The 23764-nt window shown below is 44.0% G+C and overlaps 1 protein-coding gene across 1 annotated transcript in view; it reads right to left on the bottom strand.

The window, feature by feature from the left end:
• The window catches only part of LOC115125068 (transcriptional regulator ATRX-like), a 57861-nt gene that overhangs the window by 6000 nt on the left and 28097 nt on the right, over window positions 1-23764 (bottom strand). The window contains 18 exon segments of the mRNA XM_065018275.1: window positions 2483-2624; window positions 3846-4031; window positions 4217-4431; window positions 5403-5588; window positions 5714-5838; window positions 8663-8732; window positions 10726-10891; window positions 11734-11841; window positions 11843-11917; window positions 12103-12338; window positions 13336-13521; window positions 13647-13771; window positions 17231-17300; window positions 18370-18535; window positions 19183-19368; window positions 19554-19789; window positions 20788-20973; window positions 21099-21223. Of these exon segments, the coding sequence (XP_064874347.1) occupies window positions 2483-2624; window positions 3846-4031; window positions 4217-4431; window positions 5403-5588; window positions 5714-5838; window positions 8663-8732; window positions 10726-10891; window positions 11734-11841; window positions 11843-11917; window positions 12103-12338; window positions 13336-13521; window positions 13647-13771; window positions 17231-17300; window positions 18370-18535; window positions 19183-19368; window positions 19554-19789; window positions 20788-20973; window positions 21099-21223 (2789 nt within the window).

Below are 23764 nucleotides of genomic sequence, written 5' to 3'. Positions count from 1 at the left end.
CGAACACCCTTGTTTTCACCATAAACAATCAACATGATTAAAGACAAACATTGATACTACTACTAAAACAACTACTACTACTGTTACTACTACTGTTACTACTACTACTACTACTACTACTGTTACTACTACTACTACTTCACCATGGGCTCTACTACTACTGTTACTACTACTACTACTACTTCACCATGGGCTCTACTACTACTACTACTACTACTGTTACTACTACTGTTACTACTACTACTACTACTACTGTTACTACTATTGTTACTACTACTACTACTACTTCACCATGGGCTCTACTACTACTACTACTACTGCTAATACTACTACTGTTACTACTACTGTTACTACTACTGTTACTACTACTGTTACTACTACTACTACTACTGTTACTACTACTACTACTACTACTACTACTGTTACTAGTACTACTACTACTACTGTTACTACTACTGTTACTAGTACTACTACTACTACTGTTACTACTACTGTTACTAGTACTACTACTACTACTGTTACTACTACTGTTACTACTACTGTTACTACTGCTACTACTACTACTACTGTTACTACTACTGTTACTGCTACTACTGTTACTGCTACTACTGTTACTACTACTACTGTTACTGCTACTACTGTTACTACTACTACTACTACTGTTACTACTGTTACTACTGTTACTACTACTACTACTACTACTACTACTACTACTGTTACTACTACTGTTACTAGTACTACTACTACTACTGTTACTAGTACTACTACTACTACTGTTACTACTACTAGTACTACTACTACTACTGTTACTACTACTGTTACTACTGTTACTACTACTACTACTGTTACTACTACTACTACTGTTACTACTACTACTGTTACTGCTACTACTGTTACTACTGTTAGTACTACTACTGTTACTGCTACTACTGTTACTACTACTACTCTTACTGCTACTACTACTACTACTACTACTCTTACTGCTACTACTACTACTACTACTGTTATTATTACTACTACTACTACTGTTATTACTACTACTACTACTGTTATTACTACTACTACTACTACTGTTATTACTACTACATGTGTCTCCTGACCCCTCCTGTCTCAGCCTCCAGTATTTATGCTGCATTAGTTTATGTGTCGGGGGGCTAGGGTCAGTTTGTTATATCTGGAGTACTTCTCCTGTCCTATTCGGTGTCCTGTGTGAATCTAAGTGTGCGTTCTCTAATTCTCTCCTTCTCTCTTTCTTTCTCTCTCGGAGGACCTGAGCCCTAGGACCATGTCCCAGGACTACCTGACATGATGACTCCTTGCTGTCCCCAGTCCACCTGGCCATGCTGCTGCTCCAGTTTCAACTGTTCTGCCTTACTATTATTCAACCATGCTGGTCATTTATGAACATTTGAACATCTTGGCCACGTTCTGTTATAATCTCCACCCGGCACAGCCAGAAGAGGACTGGCCACCCCACATATGCTCTCTCTAATTCTCTCTTTCTTTCTCTCTCTCTCGGAGGACCTGAGCCCTAGGACCGTGCCCCAGGACTACCTGACATGATGACTCCTTGCTGTCCCCAGTCCACCTGACTGTGCTGCTGCTCCAGTTTCAACTGTTCTGCCTTATTATTATTCGACCATGCTGGTCATTTATGAACATTTGAACATCTTGGTCATGTTCTGTTATAATCTCTACCCGGCACAGCCAGAAGGGGACTGGCCACCCCACATAGCCTGGTTCCTCTCTAGGTTTCTTCCTAGGTTTTGGCCTTTCTAGGGAGTTTTTCCTAGCCACCGTGCTTTTACACCTGCATTGTTTGCTGTTTGGGGTTTTAGGCTGGGTTTCTGTACAGCACTTTGAGATATCAGCTGATGTACGAAGGGCTATATAAATAAATTTGATTTGATTTGATACTACTACTACTACTGTTATTACTACTACTACTACTACTGTTATTACTACTACTACTACTGTTATTACTACTACTACTACTGTTATTACTACTACTACTACTGTTACTACTACTACTGCTACTACTACTGTTACTACTACTACTGCTACTACTGTTACTACTACTACTGTTACTACTACTACTACTACTGTTACTACTACTACTACTGTTACTACTACTACTGTTACTACTACTGTTACTACTACTACTGCTACTACTGTTACTACTACTACTGTTACTACTACTACTACTACTGTTATTACTACTACTATTACTACTACTACTACTACTGTTATTACTACTACTACTACTGTTACTACTACTACTACTACTGTTACTACTACTACTGCTACTACTACTGTTACTACTACTACTACTACTACCACTACTGCTACTACTACTAATGCTGCTACTACTACTACTACTACTACTACTACTACTACTACTACTAATGCTGCTACTACTACCACTACTACTACTACTACTACTCCACTATGGGCTCCACTACTACTACAACATGTCTCTCACCGTCGACCTGGTGTGGTTTGAGATTAGTGACCAGATTGCGGTGAACCTGCACCATGGGCTCCTTGGTCTCCTCGTCTTCATCCAGCACCAGCTTGGTTGTGATTGGACGAGCCACGGCGGACGCCTCCTCCACCACGAGTACCTGGTCGGGAGGGACATGTAGAGTCTAAAAGCATTACAGTCTGCACATACAAATACATACATTTATTCTGCTGGTTGGGACAGGTTATGTTCCTAGGAGTTTAGGGCAGCTGAGAGACTGTTCTGCTGGTTGGGACAGGTTATGTTCCTAGGAGTATAGGGCAGCTGGGAGACTGTTCTGCTGGTTGGGACAGGTTATGTTCCTAGGAGTTTAGGGCAGCTGAGAGACTGTTCTGCTGTTTGGGACAGGTTATGTTCCTAGGAGTTTAGGGCAGCTGAGAGACTGTTCTGCTGGTTGGGACAGGTTATGTTCCTAGGAGTTTAGGGCAGCTGAGAGACTGTTCTGCTGTTTGGGACAGGTTATGTTCCTAGGAGTATAGGGCAGCTGAGAGACTGTTCTGCTGGTTGGGACAGGTTATGTTCCTAGGAGTTTAGGGCAGCTGAGAGACTGTTCTGCTGTTTGGGACAGGTTATGTTCCTAGGAGTTTAGGGCAGCTGAGAGACTGTTCTGCTGGTTGGGACAGGTTGTGTTCCTAGGAGTATAGGGCAGCTGGGAGACTGTTCTGCTGGTTGGGACAGGTTGTGTTCCTAGGAGTTTAGGGCAGCTGAGAGACTGTGCTGCTGGTTGGGACAGGTTATGTTCCTAGGAGTATAGGGCAGCTGAGAGACTGTTCTGCTGGTTGGGACAGGATGTGTTCCTAGGAGTTTAGGGCAGCTGGGAGACTGTTCTGCTGGTTGGGACAGGTTATGTTCCTATGAGTTTAGGGCAGCTGGGAGACTGTTCTGCTGGTTGGGACAGGTTATGTTCCTATGAGTTTAGGGCAGCTGGGAGACTGTTCTGCTGTTTGGGACAGGTTATGTTCCTAGGAGTTTAGGGCAGCTGAGAGACTGTTCTGCTGGTTGGGACAGGTTATGTTCCTAGGAGTATAGGGCAGCTGATCTTCTAGTCCACAAGCATTAAAACCGTAATACTAAGGAAATGCTAAGCGACTTCCACTCTATTCAAAGAGCACATTCAGTACATCTATGTGATCACCGTGGAAACATGGCATAGCTGGTACCATGCTCTTATCTGAACCACAATGGACCACACATCCATCTGGCTCCTTAGCGAACCATCGGGCAGAAGTAGTAGTTGACTCATTGATAGACTGAGTCCATCTTCATTTCCATCCCATTAGCAGATGCCATGACAACAACGCACACACAGTTGACTTTTTACCTCTCTGAGTTTCTCCCTGAGCTGTTCCCTCTCAGCGATGCGTCTCCTCCTCTCCTCCTCCTCCTTCAGGGCATCCCTCGTCTCCGTCCTCAGCTCGTCGTACTTGAGGATTTTTCTGATCTTCTTTCTCTGTCCTTTAGGAGTGTCTCCATCCTCCTTCCCCGAGCCGTCCTCTCCTGACCCGCTCTGGAGGAGAGAATGAGGGTTAACCTCTCAACTTCAACCCCCAGGGGTCAACTGACCAATCCAATCACACATTGTGACCTATGATGTGGTAACAATCAAACATCGACCAATCAATGAATTCCAGACCAAATTCACAAATATAGAATTGTTTAGGAGTAAGGAGAAAATCCTCTCCTTCCCTATACCTTGTCGTCGGATGAAGAATCCTGGGCCTTGATGCGGCGCCGTTTCTTCTTCTGGGCGTAGCTCCTCTCCTCCTTCTTCTTCACGGAGGAGCGCGTGGTCCTCCTGTGTCTACTGCCTTCCTTCTCAGACTCCTCTGACGACAATTCCTTCTCACTGATCTCCTCACTAACTCCTGACTCCTTAAAGTCTGGATCTGCTGAGTCATCACTACCTACTGGAGAGGTGGAGGGAGGAAGAGGTTAATTAACCTCTTGAAGCTAGGGGGCACCATTTTTATGTTTGGAAAAATAACGTTCCCAAAGTAAACAGCCTATTTCTCAGGACCAGATGCTAGAATATGCATATAATTGACACATTAGGATAGAAAAAAACACTACATTTTCCAAAACTGTCCAAATATTGTCTGTGAGTATAACAGAACTGATATTGCAGGTGAAACCCTGAGGAAAATCAAACCAGGAAGTGGCTTCTATTTTGAAAATTCCATGTTAAATAGCCTGCCTTTGCTCCATTTTAAAGAGATATCAACCAGATTCCTTTTCCTATCGCTTCCTCGAGTGTCAACAGTGTTTAGTTTCAGGCTTGTATTTTGAAAAATTTGCGATAAAGATAACATCGCTTCATTGTATAGCTAGTGCCAGACAAACGGAGGTATTTTGGATGTAAAAATAATCTTTATGGAACAAGAGGAACATTTATTGTGTAACTGGGAGTCTCTTGAGTGAAGATCAAAGGTAAACGATTAACTTTTCTGATTTTCGTGACCAAGCTAGGTGTTCATAATGTTTTGTCGAGCGATCGATAAACTTACACAAACACTTGGATTACTTTCGCTGTAAAGCATATTTTCAAAATCTGACACGACAGGTGGATTAACAAAAGGCTAAACTGTGTTTTTCTATATTGCACTTGTGATTTCATGAATATAAATATTTTTAGTAATATTATTAGAATGTGGCACTATGTGGTTGTTGATGACAATTATCCCGTTAAAGGTAGCGTCAAGAAGTTAAGGGGAGAGGGAGAAAGAGGGGGATAGAGAGAAAGGCTGGAGGTAGAGTTGATTGAAAACAGTCATCAGATTGCAGAGTAGGACTTTCATTCTGTTCCATAGGTATTAATACACAGGCCTAGACAGACCAGGCCAGCTAGAGACCAGGCCAGCCAGCCAGACAGCCCTCGTACCTTTCCGTCTGGTCCTCTTGGTCTCCTTCTTCTTCTTCCCCTTGCTGGCTGGTTTCTCCTTCTCCTCTCCCGACTCCACTTCGTACAGCGTCAGTTTGTGGCGGAGCAGCCGGTGGCGACGCCCCACACTCGTCTTCACGTCCACATCAGAGCCAGAGCACCATTCATCATCATCATCATCGTCGTCTGTTGAGGGGAACAAGCAGTTATTTCTACATCTAGTCTAGTGCCATAAACCATTAGTGGTGGAAAGAGGCACTGCAGAATCACTGTATCAACGAGTATGAAATGAAAAAGTGAATGTAGCTCACCCTCCTCCTGCTCCTCTCCTCCCTTCCCCTTCTTCTGTTGCTTCTCTTCTCCGTCCTCGTCAGAGCTCTCCTCTGCTCCTGAAGAGTAGTTAGCCTTGATCTGGGCCAGAATCTTCTTGGCAATTCTATCGAGGAAGAAATTTAAATCGATGTTATTGGTCACATGCTCCGAATACAACAGGTGTAGTAGACCTTAGTGAAATGCTGAATACAACAGGTGTAGTAGACCTTAGTGAAATGCTGAATACAACAGGTGTAGTAGACCTCACAGTGAAATGCTGAATACCACAGGTGTAGTAGACCTCACAGTGAAATGCTGAATACAACAGGTGTAGTAGACCTTACAGTGAAATGCTGAATACAACAGGTGTAGTAGACCTTACAGTGAAATGCTGAATACAACAGGTGTAGTAGACCTTACAGTGAAATGCTGAATACAACAGGTGTAGTAGACCTTACAGTGAAATGCTGAATACAACAGGTGTAGTAAACCTTACAGTGAAATGCTGAATACAACAGGTGTAGTAGACCTTACAGTGAAATGCTGAATACAACAGGTGTAGTAGACCTTAGTGAAATGCTGAATACAACAGGTGTAGTAGACCTTAGTGAAATGCTGAATACAACAGGTGTAGTAGACCTTACAGTGAAATGCTGAATACAACAGGGGTAGTAGACCTCAGTGAAATGCTTACTTACAAGCCCTTAACAAACAATGCAATTCAAGACAGAGTTAAGATATTTACTAAAAAAAACAATTCTAACAAGGCTGTAGGTTATTCTAACAAGGCTGTATACAGGGGGTGCAGGTTATTCTAACAAGGCTATATACAGGGGGTGCAGGTACCGAGTCAATATGCAGGGTGCAGGTTATTCTAACAGGGCTGTATACAGGGGGTGCAGGTACCGAGTCAATATGCAGGGTGCAGGTTATTCTAACAGGGCTGTATACAGGGGGTGCCGGTACCGAGTCAATATGCAGGGTGCAGGTTATTCTAACAGGGCTGTATACAGGGGGTGCAGGTACCGAGTCAATATGCAGGGTGCAGGTTATTCTAACAGGGCTGTATACAGGGGGTGCCGGTACCGAGTCAATATGCAGGGTGCAGGTTATTCTAACAGGGCTGTATACAGGGGGTGCCGGTACCGAGTCAATATGCAGGGTGCAGGTTATTCTAACAAGGCTGTATATCCGCAAGCTCATTAGCATAACGCAACGTTAACTATTCATGAAAATCGCAAATGAAATGAAAAAAATCTATTTGCTCTCAAGCTTAGCCTTTTGTTAACAACACTGTCATCTCAGATTTTCAAAAATATGCTTCTCAACCATTGCAAAACAAGCATTTGTGTAACACTATTGATAGCCTAGCATAGTATTATGCCCGACATTCAGCAAGCAACATTTTCACAAAAACCAGAAAAACATTCAAATAAAATAATTTACCTTTGAAGAACTTCAATGTTTTCAATGAGGAGACTCAGTTAGATTGCAAATGTTCAATTTTTACAAAAAGATTATTTGTGTTGACAAATCGCTCCGTTTTCTCCATCACGTTTGGGTAAGAAAAAAAACGAAAATTAAGTCATTAAAACGTGAACTTTTTTCCAAATTAACTCCATAATATCGACAGAAACATGGCAAACCGATGTTTAGAATCAATCCTCAAGGTGTTTTTCACATATCTATCGACGATAAATCCATCGTGGCATTTTACTTTCTCTTCTGAAGAAATGGAACCCACATGGACCTAGAGATTACGCAATAATTTCGACACAGGACACCGGGCGGACCCCTGGTAAATGTAGTCTCTTATGGTCAATCTTCCAATGATATGCCTACAAATACGTCACAATGCTGCGGACGAACGGCAGAGAGCTCAGGTTCATTCATGGCACATTCACAGCCATATAAGGAGACGATGGGAAACAGAGCCTCAAAAATTCTGCTCATTTCCTGTTTGAGGTTTCATCTTGGTTTTGCCTGTAGCATGAGTTCTGTGGCACTCACAGATAATATCTTTGCAGTTTTGAAAACGTCAGTGTTTTCTTTCCAAAGCTGCCAATTATATGCATAGTCGAGTATCTTTTCGTGACAAAATATTGCGCTTAAAACGGGCACGTTTTTTTTTATCCAATAATGACATAGCGCCCCCATAGGTTGAAGAGGTTAAGGCTAAGCAGCACCTCTATTTCCTTTTCCAACAGCCAGATCGATCGCCTTCAACTTGAAAGCCGCATCATATGCATTTCTCCGTGTCTTTGCCATGATTACTACCGTAATCAGAATGATGGGAAGTTTGAGCGTGCTCGATTTACGTCACATTATGTGACGGTGCTTAGTTTTTTGGCGGCGGCATGAATCTTGTGAAAGCGGGAAAACTCCATAAATTAGCCGCGTCATTGTATAAACCGCGAGGTTCAAAGTGTGGGAATAAAGTAGCGGCTTATAGTCCGGAAATTACGGTACAGTTTTGAATGTCCCGTTGGTAGGCTAGTCTTGAACGGAGCTCATCCAGTTTATTCTCCAGTGATTACACGTTGGCCAATAGGAAGGATGGTAGAGGCGGATTAACCACTCGCAGACGAATTCTCACAAGGCACCCAGATCTTCACCCCCTGTACCTCCATCTTTTCTTAACACGAATTATGAGGATTTGGGCCGTTCTCGGAAAAGCAGTATATCCTTTGCGTCGGACTCATTAAAAAGTCTTTGTCCAGTCGAGGAATGTAATCGCTCTTCTGATATCCAGCAGCTCTTTTCGATCATAAGAGAAATAAGTTACAATGTGAAAAAACACAACTGGTTAGGAGCCCCTAAAACAGCAGCCATCCCGTAAGTAAGTAAAGGAAATAAGAAAAAGGATTGAAGGACGTTCGTCAGCTGGTTGAGAAGCATGCAGTTCAGGACATATTTGGTTTGTCTTGAATGAAAATACTTTTAAATACCTGTTCTCAGGTTCATCATCATCGTCCTCCTCATTGGCCATCTGAGAAGCGTCATGGTTACCTTCATCTCCTTCAGACGCACAGAGAAGGGTCAGGGGTTAGAGACCGTGTTTTCCCATAAGAGACGGACATCAGTTAATGAGCTACATTTTCCACTTCAGATAAACTAGGATACTTTTCATTTAAAAGTCTTAGTTTGCCAGTCTGTCAGACCGTCTCCTGCTATATTGAATAATATGCATCTGCTAGCCATCTATTGATAGGATAGTCCTGTCCGTCACAAAGCGAGAGATGACACGTCCCGCCCCCGGTAAAACGTCCCGCCCACGGTAACACGTCCCGCCCCCAGGTACAATTTCTGCACACTGTGGTTGCAGTTTAATTTCCTTACAGAGCATGCTGGTGAATTAGAATGTAACGTAAATGGTCATGACGAGTGAAAATCCACTTGTTTTCTGGCACATTTATTTTCTTTATCCTGTTTCACATAGCCGCTAAACAGCCTCTCGCTAGGCTCGCCGCTAAACAGCCTCTCGCTAGGCTCGCCGCTAAACAGCCTCTCGCTAGGCTCGCCGCTAAACAGCCTCTCGCTAGGCTCGCCGCTAAACAGCCTCTCGCTAGGCTCGCCGCTAAACAGCCTCTCGCTAGGCTCGCCGCTAAACAGCCTCTCGCTAGGCTCGCCGCTAAACAGCCTCTCGCTAGGCTCGCCGCTAAACAGCCTCTCGCTAGATTCACCATAAACAGCCTCTAACTAGATTCTCCATAAACAGCCTCTAGCTAGATTCACCATAAACAGCCTCTAGCTAGATTCACCATAAACAGCCTCTCGCTAGATTCACCATAAACAGCCTCTAACTAGATTCTCCATAAACAGCCTCTAACTAGATTCTCCATAAACAGCCTCTAGCTAGATTCACCATAAACAGCCTCTCGCTAGGTTCACCATAAACAGCCTCTAGCTAGATTCTCCATAAACAGCCTCTCGCTAGATTCACCATAAACAGCCTCTAGCTAGATTCTCCATAAACAGCCTCTAGCTAGATTCACCATAAACAGCCTCTAGCTAGATTCACCATAAACAGCCTCTAACTAGATTCATCATAAACAGCCTCTAGCTAGATTCAGCGTAAACAGCCTCTTGCCAGATTCATCATACACAGCCTCTAGCTAGATTCAGCGTAAACAGCCTCTTGCCAGGCTACTGCTACTGTTACTACTACTACTACTATTCCACCTTCACAATGGGCTCTACTACTGCTGTTACTACTACTACTATTCCACCTTCACAATGGGCTCTACTACTACTATTCCACCTTCACAATGGGCTCTACTACTGCTGTTACTACTACTACTGCTGTTACTACTACTACTACTGTTACTACTACTACTACTACTACTACTACTACTACTCCTACTATTCCACCTTCACAATGGGCTCTACTGCTACTACTACTGCTACTACTACTACTATTCCACCTTCACAATGGGCTCTACTACTGTTACTGCTGTTACTACTACTGCTACTATTCCACCTTCACAATGGGCTCTACTACTACTGCTACTACTACTACTATTCCACCTTCACAATGGGCTCTACTACTGCTGTTACTACTACTACTACTACTCCTACTATTCCACCTTCACAATGGGCTCTACTACTACTGTTACTACTACTACTGTTACTACTACTGTTACTACTCCTACTATTCCACCTTCACAATGGGCTCTACTACTACTGTTACTACTACTCCTACTATTCCACCTTCACAATGGGCTCTACTACTGCTGTTACTACTACTACTACTGTTACTACTACTCCTACTATTCCACCTTCACAATGGGCTCTACTACTACTACTACTACTACTCCTACTATTCCACCTTCACAATGGGCTCTACTACTGCTGTTACTACTACTACTACTGTTACTACTACTACTACTACTCCTACTATTCCACCTTCACAATGGGCTCTACTACTACTGTTACTGCTGCTACTGCTACTACTACTACTACTACTCCACCTTCACCATGGGCTCCACTACTACAACAACACGTCTCTCACCGTCGACCTGGTGTGGTTTGAGCTTAGTGACCAGATTGCGGTGAACCTGCACCATGGGCTCCTTGGTCTCCTCGTCTTCATCCAGCACCAGCTTGGTTGTGATTGGACGAGCCACGGCGGACGCCTCCTCCACCACGAGTACCTGGTCGGGAGGGACATGTAGAGTCTAAAAGCATTACAGTCTGCACATACAAATACATACATTTATTCTGCTGGTTGGGACAGGTTATGTTCCAAGGAGTTTAGGGCAGCTGGGAGACTGTTCTGCTGGTTGGGACAGGTTGTGTTCCTAGGAGTTTAGGGCAGCTGAGAGACTGTGCTGCTGGTTGGGACAGGTTATGTTCCTAGGAGTTTAGGGCAGCTGAGAGACTGTTCTGCTGGTTGAGACAGGTTATGTTCCTAGGGTTTAGGGCAGCTGAGAGAGGGCAGGTTATGCTATAGGGCAGCTGGGAGACTGTTCTGCTGGTTGGGACAGGTTATGTTCCTAGGAGTTTAGGGCAGCTGAGAGACTGTTCTGCTGGTTGGGACAGGTTATGTTCCTAGGAGTATAGGGCAGCTGAGAAACTGTTCTGCTGGTTGGGACAGGTTATGTTCCAAGGAGTTTAGGGCAGCTGGGAGACTGTTCTGCTGGTTGGGACAGGTTATGTTCCTAGGAGTTTAGGGCAGCTGGGAGACTGTTCTGCTGGTTGGGACAGGTTATGTTCCTAGGAGTTTAGGGCAGCTGATCTTCTAGTCCACAAGCATTAAAACCGTAATACTAAGGAAATGCTAAGCGACTTCCACTCTATTCAAAGAGCCCATTCAGTACATCTATGTGATCACCGTGGAAACATGGCATAGCTGGTACCATGCTCTTATCTGAACCACATTGGACCACACATCCATCTGGCTCCTTAGCGAACCATCGGGCAGAAGTAGTAGTTGACTCATTGATAGACTGAGTCCATCTTCATTTCCATCCCATTAGCAGATGCCATGACAACAACGCACACACAGTTGACTTTTTACCTCTCTGAGTTTCTCCCTGAGCTGTTCCCTCTCAGCGATCGTCTCCTCCTCTCCTCCTCCTCCTTCAGGGCATCCCTCGTCTCCGTCCTCAGCTCGTCGTACTTGAGGATTTTTCTGATCTTCTTCCTCTGTCCTTTAGGAGTGTCTCCATCCTCCTTCCCGAGCCGTCCTCTCCTGACCCGCTCTGGAGGAGAGAATGAGGGTTAACCTCTCAACTTCAACCCCCAGGGGTCAACTGACCAATCCAATCACACATTGTGACCTATGATGTGGTAACAATCAAACATCGACCAATCAATGAATTCCAGACCAAATTCACAAATATAGAATTGTTTAGGAGTAAGGAGAAAATCCTCTCCTTCCCTATACCTTGTCGTCAGATGAAGAATCCTGGGCCTTGACGCGGCGCCGTTTCTTCTTCTGGGCGTAGCTCCTCTCCTCCTTCTTCTTCACGGAGGAGCGCGTGGTCCTCCTGTGTCTACTGCCTTCCTTCTCAGACTCCTCCTCTGACGACAATTCCTTCTCACTGATCTCCTCACTAACTCCTGACTCACTGCTGCTAGCTGACTCCTTAAAGTCTGGGTCTGCTGAGTCATCACTACCCACTGGAGAGGTGGAGGGAGGAAGAGGGAAGAGAAGACAGGGAGAGGTTAATTAACCTCTTGAAGCTAGGGGGCACCATTTTTATGTTTGGAAAAATAACGTTCCCAAAGTAAACGGCCTATTTCTCAGGACCAGATGCTAGAATATGCATATAATTGACACATTAGGATAGAAAAAACACTACATTTTCCAAAACTGTCCAAATATTGTCTGTGAGTATAACAGAACTGATATTGCAGGTGAAACCCTGAGGAAAATCAAACCAGGAAGTGGCTTCTATTTTGAAAATTCCATGTTAAATAGCCTGCCTTTGCTCCATTTTAAAGAGATATCAACCAGATTCCTTTTCCTATCGCTTCCTCGAGTGTCAACAGTGTTTAGTTTCAGGCTTGTATTTTGAAAAATTTGCGATAAAGATAACATCGCTTCATTGTATAGCTAGTGCCAGACAAACGGAGGTATTTTGGATGTAAAAATAATCTTTATGGAACAAGAGGAACATTTATTGTGTAACTGGGAGTCTCTTGAGTGAAAACATCCGAAGATCATCAAAGGTAAACGATTAACTTTTCTGATTTTCGTGACCAAGCTAGGTGTTCATAATGTTTTGTCGAGCGATCGATACACAAACACTTGGATTACTTTCGCTGTAAAGCATATTTTCAAAATCTGACACGACAGGTGGATTAACAAAAGGCTAAACTGTGTTTTTCTATATTGCACTTGTGATTTCATGAATATAAATATTTTTAGTAATATTATTAGAATGTGGCACTATGTGGTTGTTGATGACAATTATCCCGTTAAAGGTAGCGTCAAGAAGTTAAGGGGAGAGGGAGAAAGAGGGGGATAGAGAGAAAGGCTGGAGGTAGAGTTGATTGAAAACAGTCATCAGATTGCAGAGTAGGACTTTCATTCTGTTCCATAGGTATTAATACACAGGCCTAGACAGACCAGGCCAGCTAGAGACCAGGCCAGCCAGCCAGACAGCCCTCGTACCTTTCCGTCTGGTCCTCTTGGTCTCCTTCTTCTTCTTCCCCTTGCTGGCTGGTTTCTCCTTCTCCTCTCCCGACTCCACTTCGTACAGCGTCAGTTTGTTGCGGAGCAGCCGGTGGTAACGCCCCACACTCGTCTTCACGTCCTCATCAGAGCCAGAGCACCATTCATCATCATCATCATCGTCGTCTGTTGAGGGGAACAAGCAGTTATTTCTACATCTAGTCTAGTGCCATAAACCATTAGTGGTGGAAAGAGGCACTGCAGAATCACTGTATCAACGAGTATGAAATGAAAAAGTGAATGTAGCTCACCCTCCTCCTGCTCCTCTCCTCCCTTCCCCTTCTTCTGTTGCTTCTCTTCTCCGTCCTCGTCAGAGCTCTCCTCTGCTCCTGAAGAGTAGTTAGCCTTGATCTGGGCCAGAATCTTCTTGGCAATTCTATCGAGGAAGAAATTTAAATCTATGTTATTGGTCACATGCTCCGAATACAACAGGTGTAGTAGACCTTAGTGAAATGCTGAATACAACAGGTGTAGTAGACCTTAGTGAAGTGCTGAATACAACAGGTGTAGTAGACCTTACAGTGAAATGCTGAATACAACAGGTGTAGTAGACCTTACAGTGAAATGCTGAATACAACAGGTGTAGTTGACCTTACAGTGAAATGCTGAATACAACAGGTGTAGTAGACCTTACAGTGAAATGCTGAATACAACAGGTGTAGTAGACCTTAGTGAAATGCTGAATACAACAGGTGTAGTAGACCTTAGTGAAATGCTGAATACAACAGGTGTAGTAGACCTTAGTGAAATGCTGAATACAACAGGTGTAGTAGACCTTACAGTGAAATGCTGAATACAACAGGTGTAGTAGACCTTAGTGAAATGCTGAATACAACAGGTGTAGTGGACCTTAGTGAAATGCTGAATACAACAGGTGTAGTAGACCTCACAGTGAAATGCTGAATAAAACAGGTGTAGTAGACCTTAGTGAAATGCTGAATACAACAGGTGTAGTAGACCTTAGTGAAATGCTGAATACAACAGGTGTAGTAGACCTTAGTGAAATGCTGAATACAACAGGTGTAGTAGACCTTAGTGAAATGCTGAATACAACAGGTGTAGTGGACCTTAGTGAAATGCTGAATACAACAGGTGTAGTAGACCTTACAGTGAAATGCTGAATACAACAGGTGTAGTAGACCTCACAGTGAAATGCTGAATACAACAGGTGCAGTAGACCTTACAGTGAAATGCTGAATACAACAGTAGTAGACCTTACAGTGAAATGCTGAATACAACAGGTGTAGTAGACCTCACAGTGAAATGCTGAATACAACAGGGGTAGTAGACCTCAGTGAAATGCTGAATACAACAGGTGTAGTGAAATGCTGAATACAACAGGGGTAGTAGACCTCAGTGAAATGCTGAATACAACAGGTGTAGTGAAATGCTTACTTACAAGCCCTTAACAAACAATGCAATTCAAGACAGAGTTAAGATATTTACTAAAAAAAACAATTCTAACAAGGCTGTAGGTTATTCTAACAAGGCTGTATACAGGGGGTGCAGGTTATTCTAACAAGGCTATATACAGGGGGTGCCGGTACCGAGTCAATATGCAGGGTGCAGGTTATTCTAACAGGGCTGTATACAGGGGGTGCCGGTACCGAGTCAATATGCAGGGTGCAGGTTATTCTAACAGGGCTGTATACAGGGGGTGCAGGTACCGAGTCAATATGCAGGGTGCAGGTTATTCTAACAGGGCTGTATACAGGGGGTGCCGGTACAGAGTCAATATGCAGGGTGCAGGTTATTCTAACAAGGCTATATACAGGGGGTGCCGGTACAGAGTCAATATGCAGGGTGCAGGTTATTCTAACAAGGCTATATACAGGGGGTGCCGGTACCGAGTCAATATGCAGGGGGTGCCGGTACCGAGTCAATATGCAGGGTGCAGGTTATTCTAACAGGGCTATATACAGGGGGTGCCGGTACCGAGTCAATATGCAGGTTATTCTAACAGGGCTGTATACAGGGGGTGCCGGTACCGAGTCAATATGCAGGGTGCAGGTTATTCTAACAGGGCTGTATACAGGGGGTGCCGGTACCGAGTCAATATGCAGGGTGCAGGTTATTCTAACAAGGCTGTATATCCGCAAGCTCATTAGCATAACGCAACGTTAACTATTCATGAAAATCGCAAATGAAATGAAAAAAATCTATTTGCTCTCAAGCTTAGCCTTTTGTTAACAACACTGTCATCTCAGATTTTCAAAAATATGCTTCTCAACCATTGCAAAACAAGCATTTGTGTAACACTATTGATAGCCTAGCATAGTATTATGCCCGACATTCAGCAAGCAACATTTTCACAAAAACCAGAAAAACATTCAAATAAAATAATTTACCTTTGAAGAACTTCAATGTTTTCAATGAGGAGACTCAGTTAGATTGCAAATGTTCAATTTTTACAAAAAGATTATTTGTGTTGACAAATCGCTCCGTTTTCTCCATCACGTTTGGGTAAGAAAAAAAACGAAAATTAAGTCATTAAAACGTGAACTTTTTTCCAAATTAACTCCATAATATCGACAGAAACATGGCAAACCGATGTTTAGAATCAATCCTCAAGGTGTTTTTCACATATCTATCGACGATAAATCCATCGTGGCATTTTACTTTCTCTTCTGAAGAAATGGAACCCACATGGACCTAGAGATTACGCAATAATTTCGACACAGGACACCGGGCGGACCCCTGGTAAATGTAGTCTCTTATGGTCAATCTTCCAATGATATGCCTACAAATACGTCACAATGCTGCAGACATCTTGGACGAACGGCAGAGAGCTCAGGTTCATTCATGGCACATTCACAGCCATATAAGGAGACGATGGGAAACAGAGCCTCAAAAATGCTGCTCATTTCCTGTTTGAGGTTTCATCTTGGTTTCGCCTGTAGTTCTGTGGCACTCACAGATAATATCTTTGCAGTTTTCTTTCCAAAGCTGCCAATTATATGCATAGTCAAGTATCTTTTCGTGACGAAATATTGCGCTTAAAACGGGCACGTTTTTTTTATCCAATAATAACATAGCGCCCCCATAGGTTGAAGAGGTTAAGGCTAAGCAGCAGCTCTATTTCCTTTTCCAACAGCCAGATCGATCGCCTTCAACTTGAAAGCTGCATCATATGCATTTCTCCGTGTCTTTGCCATGATTACTACCGTAATCAGAATGATGGGAAGTTTGAGCGTGCTCGATTTACGTCACATTATGTGACGGTGCTTAGTTTTTTGGCGGCGGCATGAATCTTGTGAAAGCGGGAAAACTCCATAAATTAGCCGCGTCATTGTATAAACCGCGAGGTTCAAAGTGTGGGAATAAAGTAGCGGCTTATAGTCCGGAAATTACGGTATAGTTTTGAATGTCCCGTTGGTAGGCTAGTCTTGAACGGAGCTCATCCAGTTTATTCTCCAGTGATTACACGTTGGCCAATAGGAAGGATGGTAGAGGCGGATTAACCACTCGCAGACGAATTCTCACAAGGCACCCAGATCTTCACCCCCTGTACCTCCATCTTTTCTTAACACGAATTATGAGGATTTGGGCCGTTCTCGGAAAAGCAGTATATCCTTTGCGTCGGACTCATTAAAAAGTCTTTGTCCAGTCGAGGAATGTAATCGCTCTTCTGATATCCAGAAGCTCTTTTCGATCATAAGAGAAATAAGTTACAATGTGAAAAAACACAACTGGTTAGGAGCCCCTAAAACAGCAGCCATCCCGTAAGTAAGTAAAGGAAATAAGAAAAAGGATTGAAGGACGTTCGTCAGCTGGTTGAGAAGTATGCAGTTCAGGACATATTTGGTTTGTCTTGAATGAAAATACTTTTAAATACCTGTTCTCAGGTTCATCATCATCGTCCTCCTCATTGGCCATCTGAGAAGCGTCATGGTTACCTTCATCTCCTTCAGACGCACAGAGAAGGGTCAGGGGTTAGAGACCGTGTTTTCCCATAAGAGACGGACATCAGTTAATGAGCTACATTTTCCACTTCAGATAAACTAGGATACTTTTCATTTAAAAGTCTTAGTTTGCCAGTCTGTCAGACCGTCTCCTGCTATATAGAATAATATGCATCTGCTAGCCATCTATTGATAGGATAGTCCTGTCCGTCACAAAGCGAGAGATGAGACGTCCCGCCCACGGTAACACATCCCGCCCACGGTAACACGTCCCGCCCACGGGTACAATTTCTGCACACTGACTTGCAGTTTAATTTCCTTACAGAGCATGCTGGTGAATTAGAATGTAACGTAAATGGTCATGACGAGTGAAAATCCACTTGTCCTGTTTCACATAGCAAACCACTCGGAGTCACGGCGTCACGGTAGTCTATTTGTGATTTGACAACTGACCAGCAAGTGTTGACTCTTTTATAAAAGGTGTAGAACTGAATAAAGTTGATCTCCTATACGCCTTTGCCGTTTATAAATCATACAGCGTGATTATATGTCCATGGTATTGCTACGCTCGCGGCTAAACAGCCTCTCGCTAGGCTCGCCGCTAAACAGCCTCTCGCTAGGCTCGCCGCTAAACAGCCTCTCGCTAGGCTCGCTAGGCTCGCTAAACAGCCTCTCGCTAGGCTCGCCGCTAAACAGCCTCTCGCTAGGCTCGCCGCTAAACAGCCTCTCGCTAGGCTCGCCGCTAAACAGCCTCTCGCTAGGTTCGCCGCTAAACAACCTCTAACTAGGTTCGCCGCTAAACAGCCTCTCGCTAGGTTCGCCATAAACAGCATCTCGCTTGGCTCGCCGCTAAACAGCCTCTCGCTAGGCTCGCCCCTAAACAGCCTCTCGCTAGGCTCGCCATAAACAGCCTCTCGCTAGGTTCGCCATAAACAGCCTCTCGCTAGGTTCACCATAAACAGCCTCTCGCTAGGCTCGCCGCTAAACAGCCTCTCGCCAGGCTACTGCTGCTACTACTACTACTATTCCACCTTCACCATGGGCTCCACTACTACAACAACACGTCTCTCACCGTCGACCTGGTGTGGTTTGAGCTTAGTGACCAGATTGTGGTGAACCTGCACCATGGGCTCCTTGGTCTCCTCGTCTTCATCCAGCACCAGCTTGGTTGTGATTGGACGAGCCACGGCGGACGCCTCCTCCACCACGAGTACCTGATCGGGAGGGACATGTAGAGTCTAAAAGCATTACAGTCTGCACATACAAATACATACATTTATTCTGCTGGTTGGGACAGGTTATGTTCCTAGGAGTATAGGGCAGTTGGGAGACTGTTCTGCTGGTTGGGACAGGTTATGTTCCTAGGAGTATAGGGCAGCTGAGAGACTGTTCTGCTGGTTGGGACAGGTTATGTTCCTAGGAGTTTAGGGCAGCTGAGAGACTGTTCTGCTGGTTGGGACAGGTTATGTTCCTAGGAGTATAGGGCAGCTGGGAAACTGTTCTGCTGGTTGGGACAGGTTATGTTCCAAGGAGTTTAGGGCAGCTGGGAGACTGTTCTGCTGGTTGGGACAGGTTATGTTCCTAGGAGTTTAGGGCAGCTGATCTTCTAGTCCACAAGCATTAAAACCGTAATACTAAGGAAATGCTAAGCGACTTCCACTCTATTCAAAGAGCCCATTCAGTACATCTATGTGATCACCGTGGAAACATGGCATAGCTGGTACCATGCTCTTATCTGAACCACATTGGACCACACATCCATCTGGCTCCTTAGCGAACCATCGGGCAGAAGTAGTAGTTGACTCATTGATAGACTGAGTCCATCTTCATTTCCATCCCATTAGCAGATGCCATGACAACAACGCACACACAGTTGACTTTTTACCTCTCTGAGTTTCTCCCTGAGCTGTTCCCTCTCAGCGATGCGTCTCCTCCTCTCCTCCTCCTCCTTCAGGGCATCCCTCGTCTCCGTCCTCAGCTCGTCGTACTTGAGGATTTTTCTGATCTTCTTCCTCTGTCCTTTAGGAGTGTCTCCATCCTCCTTCCCCGAGCCGTCCTCTCCTGACCCGCTCTGGAGGAGAGAATGAGGGTTAACCTCTCAACTTCAACCCCCAGGGGTCAACTGACCAATCCAATCACACATTGTGACCTATGATGTGGTAACAATCAAACATCGACCAATCAATGAATTCCAGACCAAATTCACAAATATAGAATTGTTTAGGAGTAAGGAGAAAATCCTCTCCTTCCCTATACCTTGTCGTCGGATGAAGAATCCTGGGCCTTGACGCGGCGCCGTTTCTTCTTCTGGGCGTAGCTCCTCTCCTCCTTCTTCTTCACGGAGGAGCGCGTGGTCCTCCTGTGTCTACTGCCTTCCTTCTCAGACTCCTCCTCTGACGACAATTCCTTCTCACTGATCTCCTCACTAACTCCTGACTCACTGCTGCTAGCTGACTCCTTAAAGTCTGGGTCTGCTGAGTCATCACTACCCACTGGAGAGGTGGAGGGAGGAAGAGGGAAGAGAAGACAGGGAGAGGTTAATTAACCTCTTGAAGCTAGGGGGCACCATTTTTATGTTTGGAAAAATAACGTTCCCAAAGTAAACGGCCTATTTCTCAGGACCAGATGCTAGAATATGCATATAATTGACACATTAGGATAGAAAAAACACTACATTTTCCAAAACTGTCCAAATATTGTCTGTGAGTATAACAGAACTGATATTGCAGGTGAAACCCTGAGGAAAATCAAACCAGGAAGTGGCTTCTATTTTGAAAATTCCATTTTAAATAGCCTGCCTTTGCTCCATTTTAAAGAGATATCAACCAGATTCCTTTTCCTATCGCTTCCTCGAGTGTCAACAGTGTTTAGTTTCAGGCTTGTATTTTGAAAAATTTGCGATAAAGATAACATCGCTTCATTGTATAGCTAGTGCCAGACAAACTGAGGTATTTTGGATGTAAAAATAATCTTTATGGAACAAGAGGAACATTTATTGTGTAACTGGGAGTCTCTTGAGTGAAAACATCCGAAGATCATCAAAGGTAAACGATTAACTTTTCTGATTTTCGTGACCAAGCTAGGTGTTCATAATGTTTTGTCGAGCGATCGATACACAAACACTTGGATTACTTTCGCTGTAAAGCATATTTTCAAAATCTGACACGACAGGTGGATTAACAAAAGGCTAAACTGTGTTTTTCTATATTGCACTTGTGATTTCATGAATATAAATCTTTTTAGTAATATTATTAGAATGTGGCACTATGTGGTTGTTGATGACAATTATCCCGTTAAAGGTAGCGTCAAGAAGTTAAGGGGAGAGGGAGAAAGAGGGGGATAGAGAGAAAGGCTGGAGGTAGAGTTGATTGAAAACAGTCATCAGATTGCAGAGTAGGACTTTCATTCTGTTCCATAGGTATGCCTAGACAGGCCAGCTAGAGACCAGGCCAGCTAGAGACCAGGCCAGCCAGCCAGACAGCCCTCATACCTTTCCGTCTGGTCCTCTTGGTCTCCTTCTTCTTCTTCCCCTTGCTGGCTGGTTTCTCCTTCTCCTGTCCCGACTCCACTTCGTACAGCGTCAGTTTGTGGCGGAGCAGCCGGTGGCGACGCCCCACACTCGTCTTCACGTCCACATCAGAGCCAGAGCCCCCTTCATAATCATCATCATCGTCGTCTGTTGAGGGGAACAAGCAGTTATTTCTACATCTAGTCTAGTGCCATAAACCATTAGTGGTGGAAAGAGGCACTGCAGAATCACTGTATCAACGAGTATGAAATGAAAAAGTGAATGTAGCTCACCCTCCTCCTGCTCCTCTCCTCCCTTCCCCTTCTTCTGTTGCTTCTCTTCTCCGTCCTCGTCAGAGCTCTCCTCTGCTCCTGAAGAGTAGTTAGCCTTGATCTGGGCCAGCATCTTCTTGGCAATTCTATCGAGGAAGAAATTTAAATCAATGTTATTGGTCACATGCTCCGAATACAACAGGTGTAGTGGACCTTAGTGAAATGCTGAATACAACAGGTGTAGTAGACCTTAGTGAAATGCTGAATACAACAGGTGTAGTGGACCTTAGTGAAATGCTGAATACAACAGGTGTAGTAGACCTTAGTGAAATGCTGAATACAACAGGTGTAGTAGACCTTAGTGAAATGCTGAATACAACAGGTGTAGTAGACCTTACAGTGAAATGCTGAATACAACAGGTGTAGTAGACCTTACAGTGAAATGCTGAATACAACAGGTGTAGTAGACCTTACAGTGAAATGCTGAATACAACAGGTGTAGTAGACCTTAGTGAAATGCTGAATACAACAGGTGTAGTAGACCTTAGTGAAATGCTGAATACAACATGTGTAGTAGACCTTAGTGAAATGCTGAATACAACAGGTGTAGTAGACCTTAGTGAAATGCTGAATACAACATGTGTAGTAGACCTTAGTGAAATGCTGAATACAACAGGTGTAGTAGACCTTAGTGAAATGCTGAATACAACAGGTGTAGTAGACCTTACAGTGAAATGCTGAATACAACAGGTGTAGTAGACCTCACAGTGAAATGCCGAATACAACAGGTGTAGTGGACCTCACAGTGAAATGCTGAATACAACAGGTGTAGTGGACCTTAGTGAAATGCTGAATACAACAGGTGTAGTGGACCTTAGTGAAATGCTGAATACAACAGGTGTAGTAGACCTCACAGTGAAATGCTGAATACAACAGGTGTAGTAGACCTCACAGTGAAATGCTAAATACAACAGGTGTAGTAGACCTTACAGTGAAATGCTGAATACAACAGGTGTAGTAGACCTTACAGTGAAATGCTGAATACAACAGGTGTAGTAGACCTTACAGTGAAATGCTGACTACAACATGTGTAGTAGACCTTACAGTGAAATGCTGAATACAACAGGTGTAGTAGACCTTACAGTGAAATGCTGAATACAACAGGTGTAGTAGACCTTACAGTGAAATGCTGAATACAACAGGTGTAGTAGACCTTACAGTGAAATGCTGAATACAACAGGTGTAGTAGACCTTAGTGAAATGCTGAATACAACAGGTGTAGTAGACCTTAGTGAAATGCTGAATACAACATGTGTAGTAGACCTTAGTGAAATGCTGAATACAACAGGTGTAGTAGACCTTAGTGAAATGCTGAATACAACAGGTGTAGTAGACCTTACAGTGAAATGCTGAATACAACAGGTGTAGTAGACCTCACAGTGAAATGCCGAATACAACAGGTGTAGTGGACCTCACAGTGAAATGCTGAATACAACAGGTGTAGTGGACCTTAGTGAAATGCTGAATACAACAGGTGTAGTGGACCTTAGTGAAATGCTGAATACAACAGGTGTAGTAGACCTTACAGTGAAATGCTGAATACAACAGGTGTAGTAGACCTCACAGTGAAATGCTAAATACAACAGGTGTAGTAGACCTTACAGTGAAATGCTGAATACAACAGGTGTAGTAGACCTCACAGTGAAATGCTGAATACAACAGGTGTAGTAGACCTTAGTGAAATGCTGAATACAACAGGTGTAGTAGACCTTAGTGAAATGCTGAATACAACAGGTGTAGTAGACCTTACAGTGAAATGCTGAATACAACAGGTGTAGTAGACCTTACAGTGAAATGCTGAATACAACAGGTGTAGTAGACCTTACAGTGAAATGCTGAATACAACAGGTGTAGTAGACCTTAGTGAAATGCTGAATACAACAGGTGTAGTAGACCTTAGTGAAATGCTGAATACAACAGGGGTAGTAGACCTCAGTGAAATGCTGAATACAACAGGTGTAGTGAAATGCTTACTTACAAGCCCTTAACTCTGTCTTGAATTGCATTGTTTGTTAAGATATTTACTAAAAAAAACAATTCTAACAAGGCTGTATACAGGGGGTGCAGGTTATTCTAACAAGGCTGTATACAGGGGGTGCAGGTTATTCTAACAAGGCTGTATACAGGGGGTGCAGGTTATTCTAACAAGGCTGTATACAGGGGGTGCAGGTTATTCTAACAAGGCTGTATACAGGGGGTGCAGGTTATTCTAACAAGGCTGTATACAGGGGGTGCAGGTTATTCTAACAGGGCTGTATACAGGGGGTGCAGGTTATTCTAACAAGGCTATATACAAGGGGTGCCGGTACCGAGTCAATATGCAGGGTGCAGGTTATTCTAACAGGGCTATATACAGGGGGTGCCGGTACCGAGTCAATATGCAGGGTGCAGGTTATTCTAACAAGGCTGTATACAGGGGGTGCAGGTTATTCTAACAGGGCTGTATACAGGGGGTGCAGGTTATTCTAACAAGGCTATATACAAGGGGTGCCGGTACCGAGTCAATATGCAGGGTGCAGGTTATTCTAACAGGGCTGTATACAGGGGGTGCCGGTACCGAGTCAATATGCAGGGTGCAGGTTATTCTAACAAGGCTGTATACAGGGGGTGCCGGTACCGAGTCAATA

This window comes from Oncorhynchus nerka, linkage group LG5, assembly GCF_034236695.1.
Source record: "Oncorhynchus nerka isolate Pitt River linkage group LG5, Oner_Uvic_2.0, whole genome shotgun sequence".
NCBI lineage: Eukaryota > Metazoa > Chordata > Actinopteri > Salmoniformes > Salmonidae > Oncorhynchus > Oncorhynchus nerka.
Note: the sequence above shows the minus strand (reverse complement) of the source record. Positions and strands in the feature narration are given on the sequence as shown.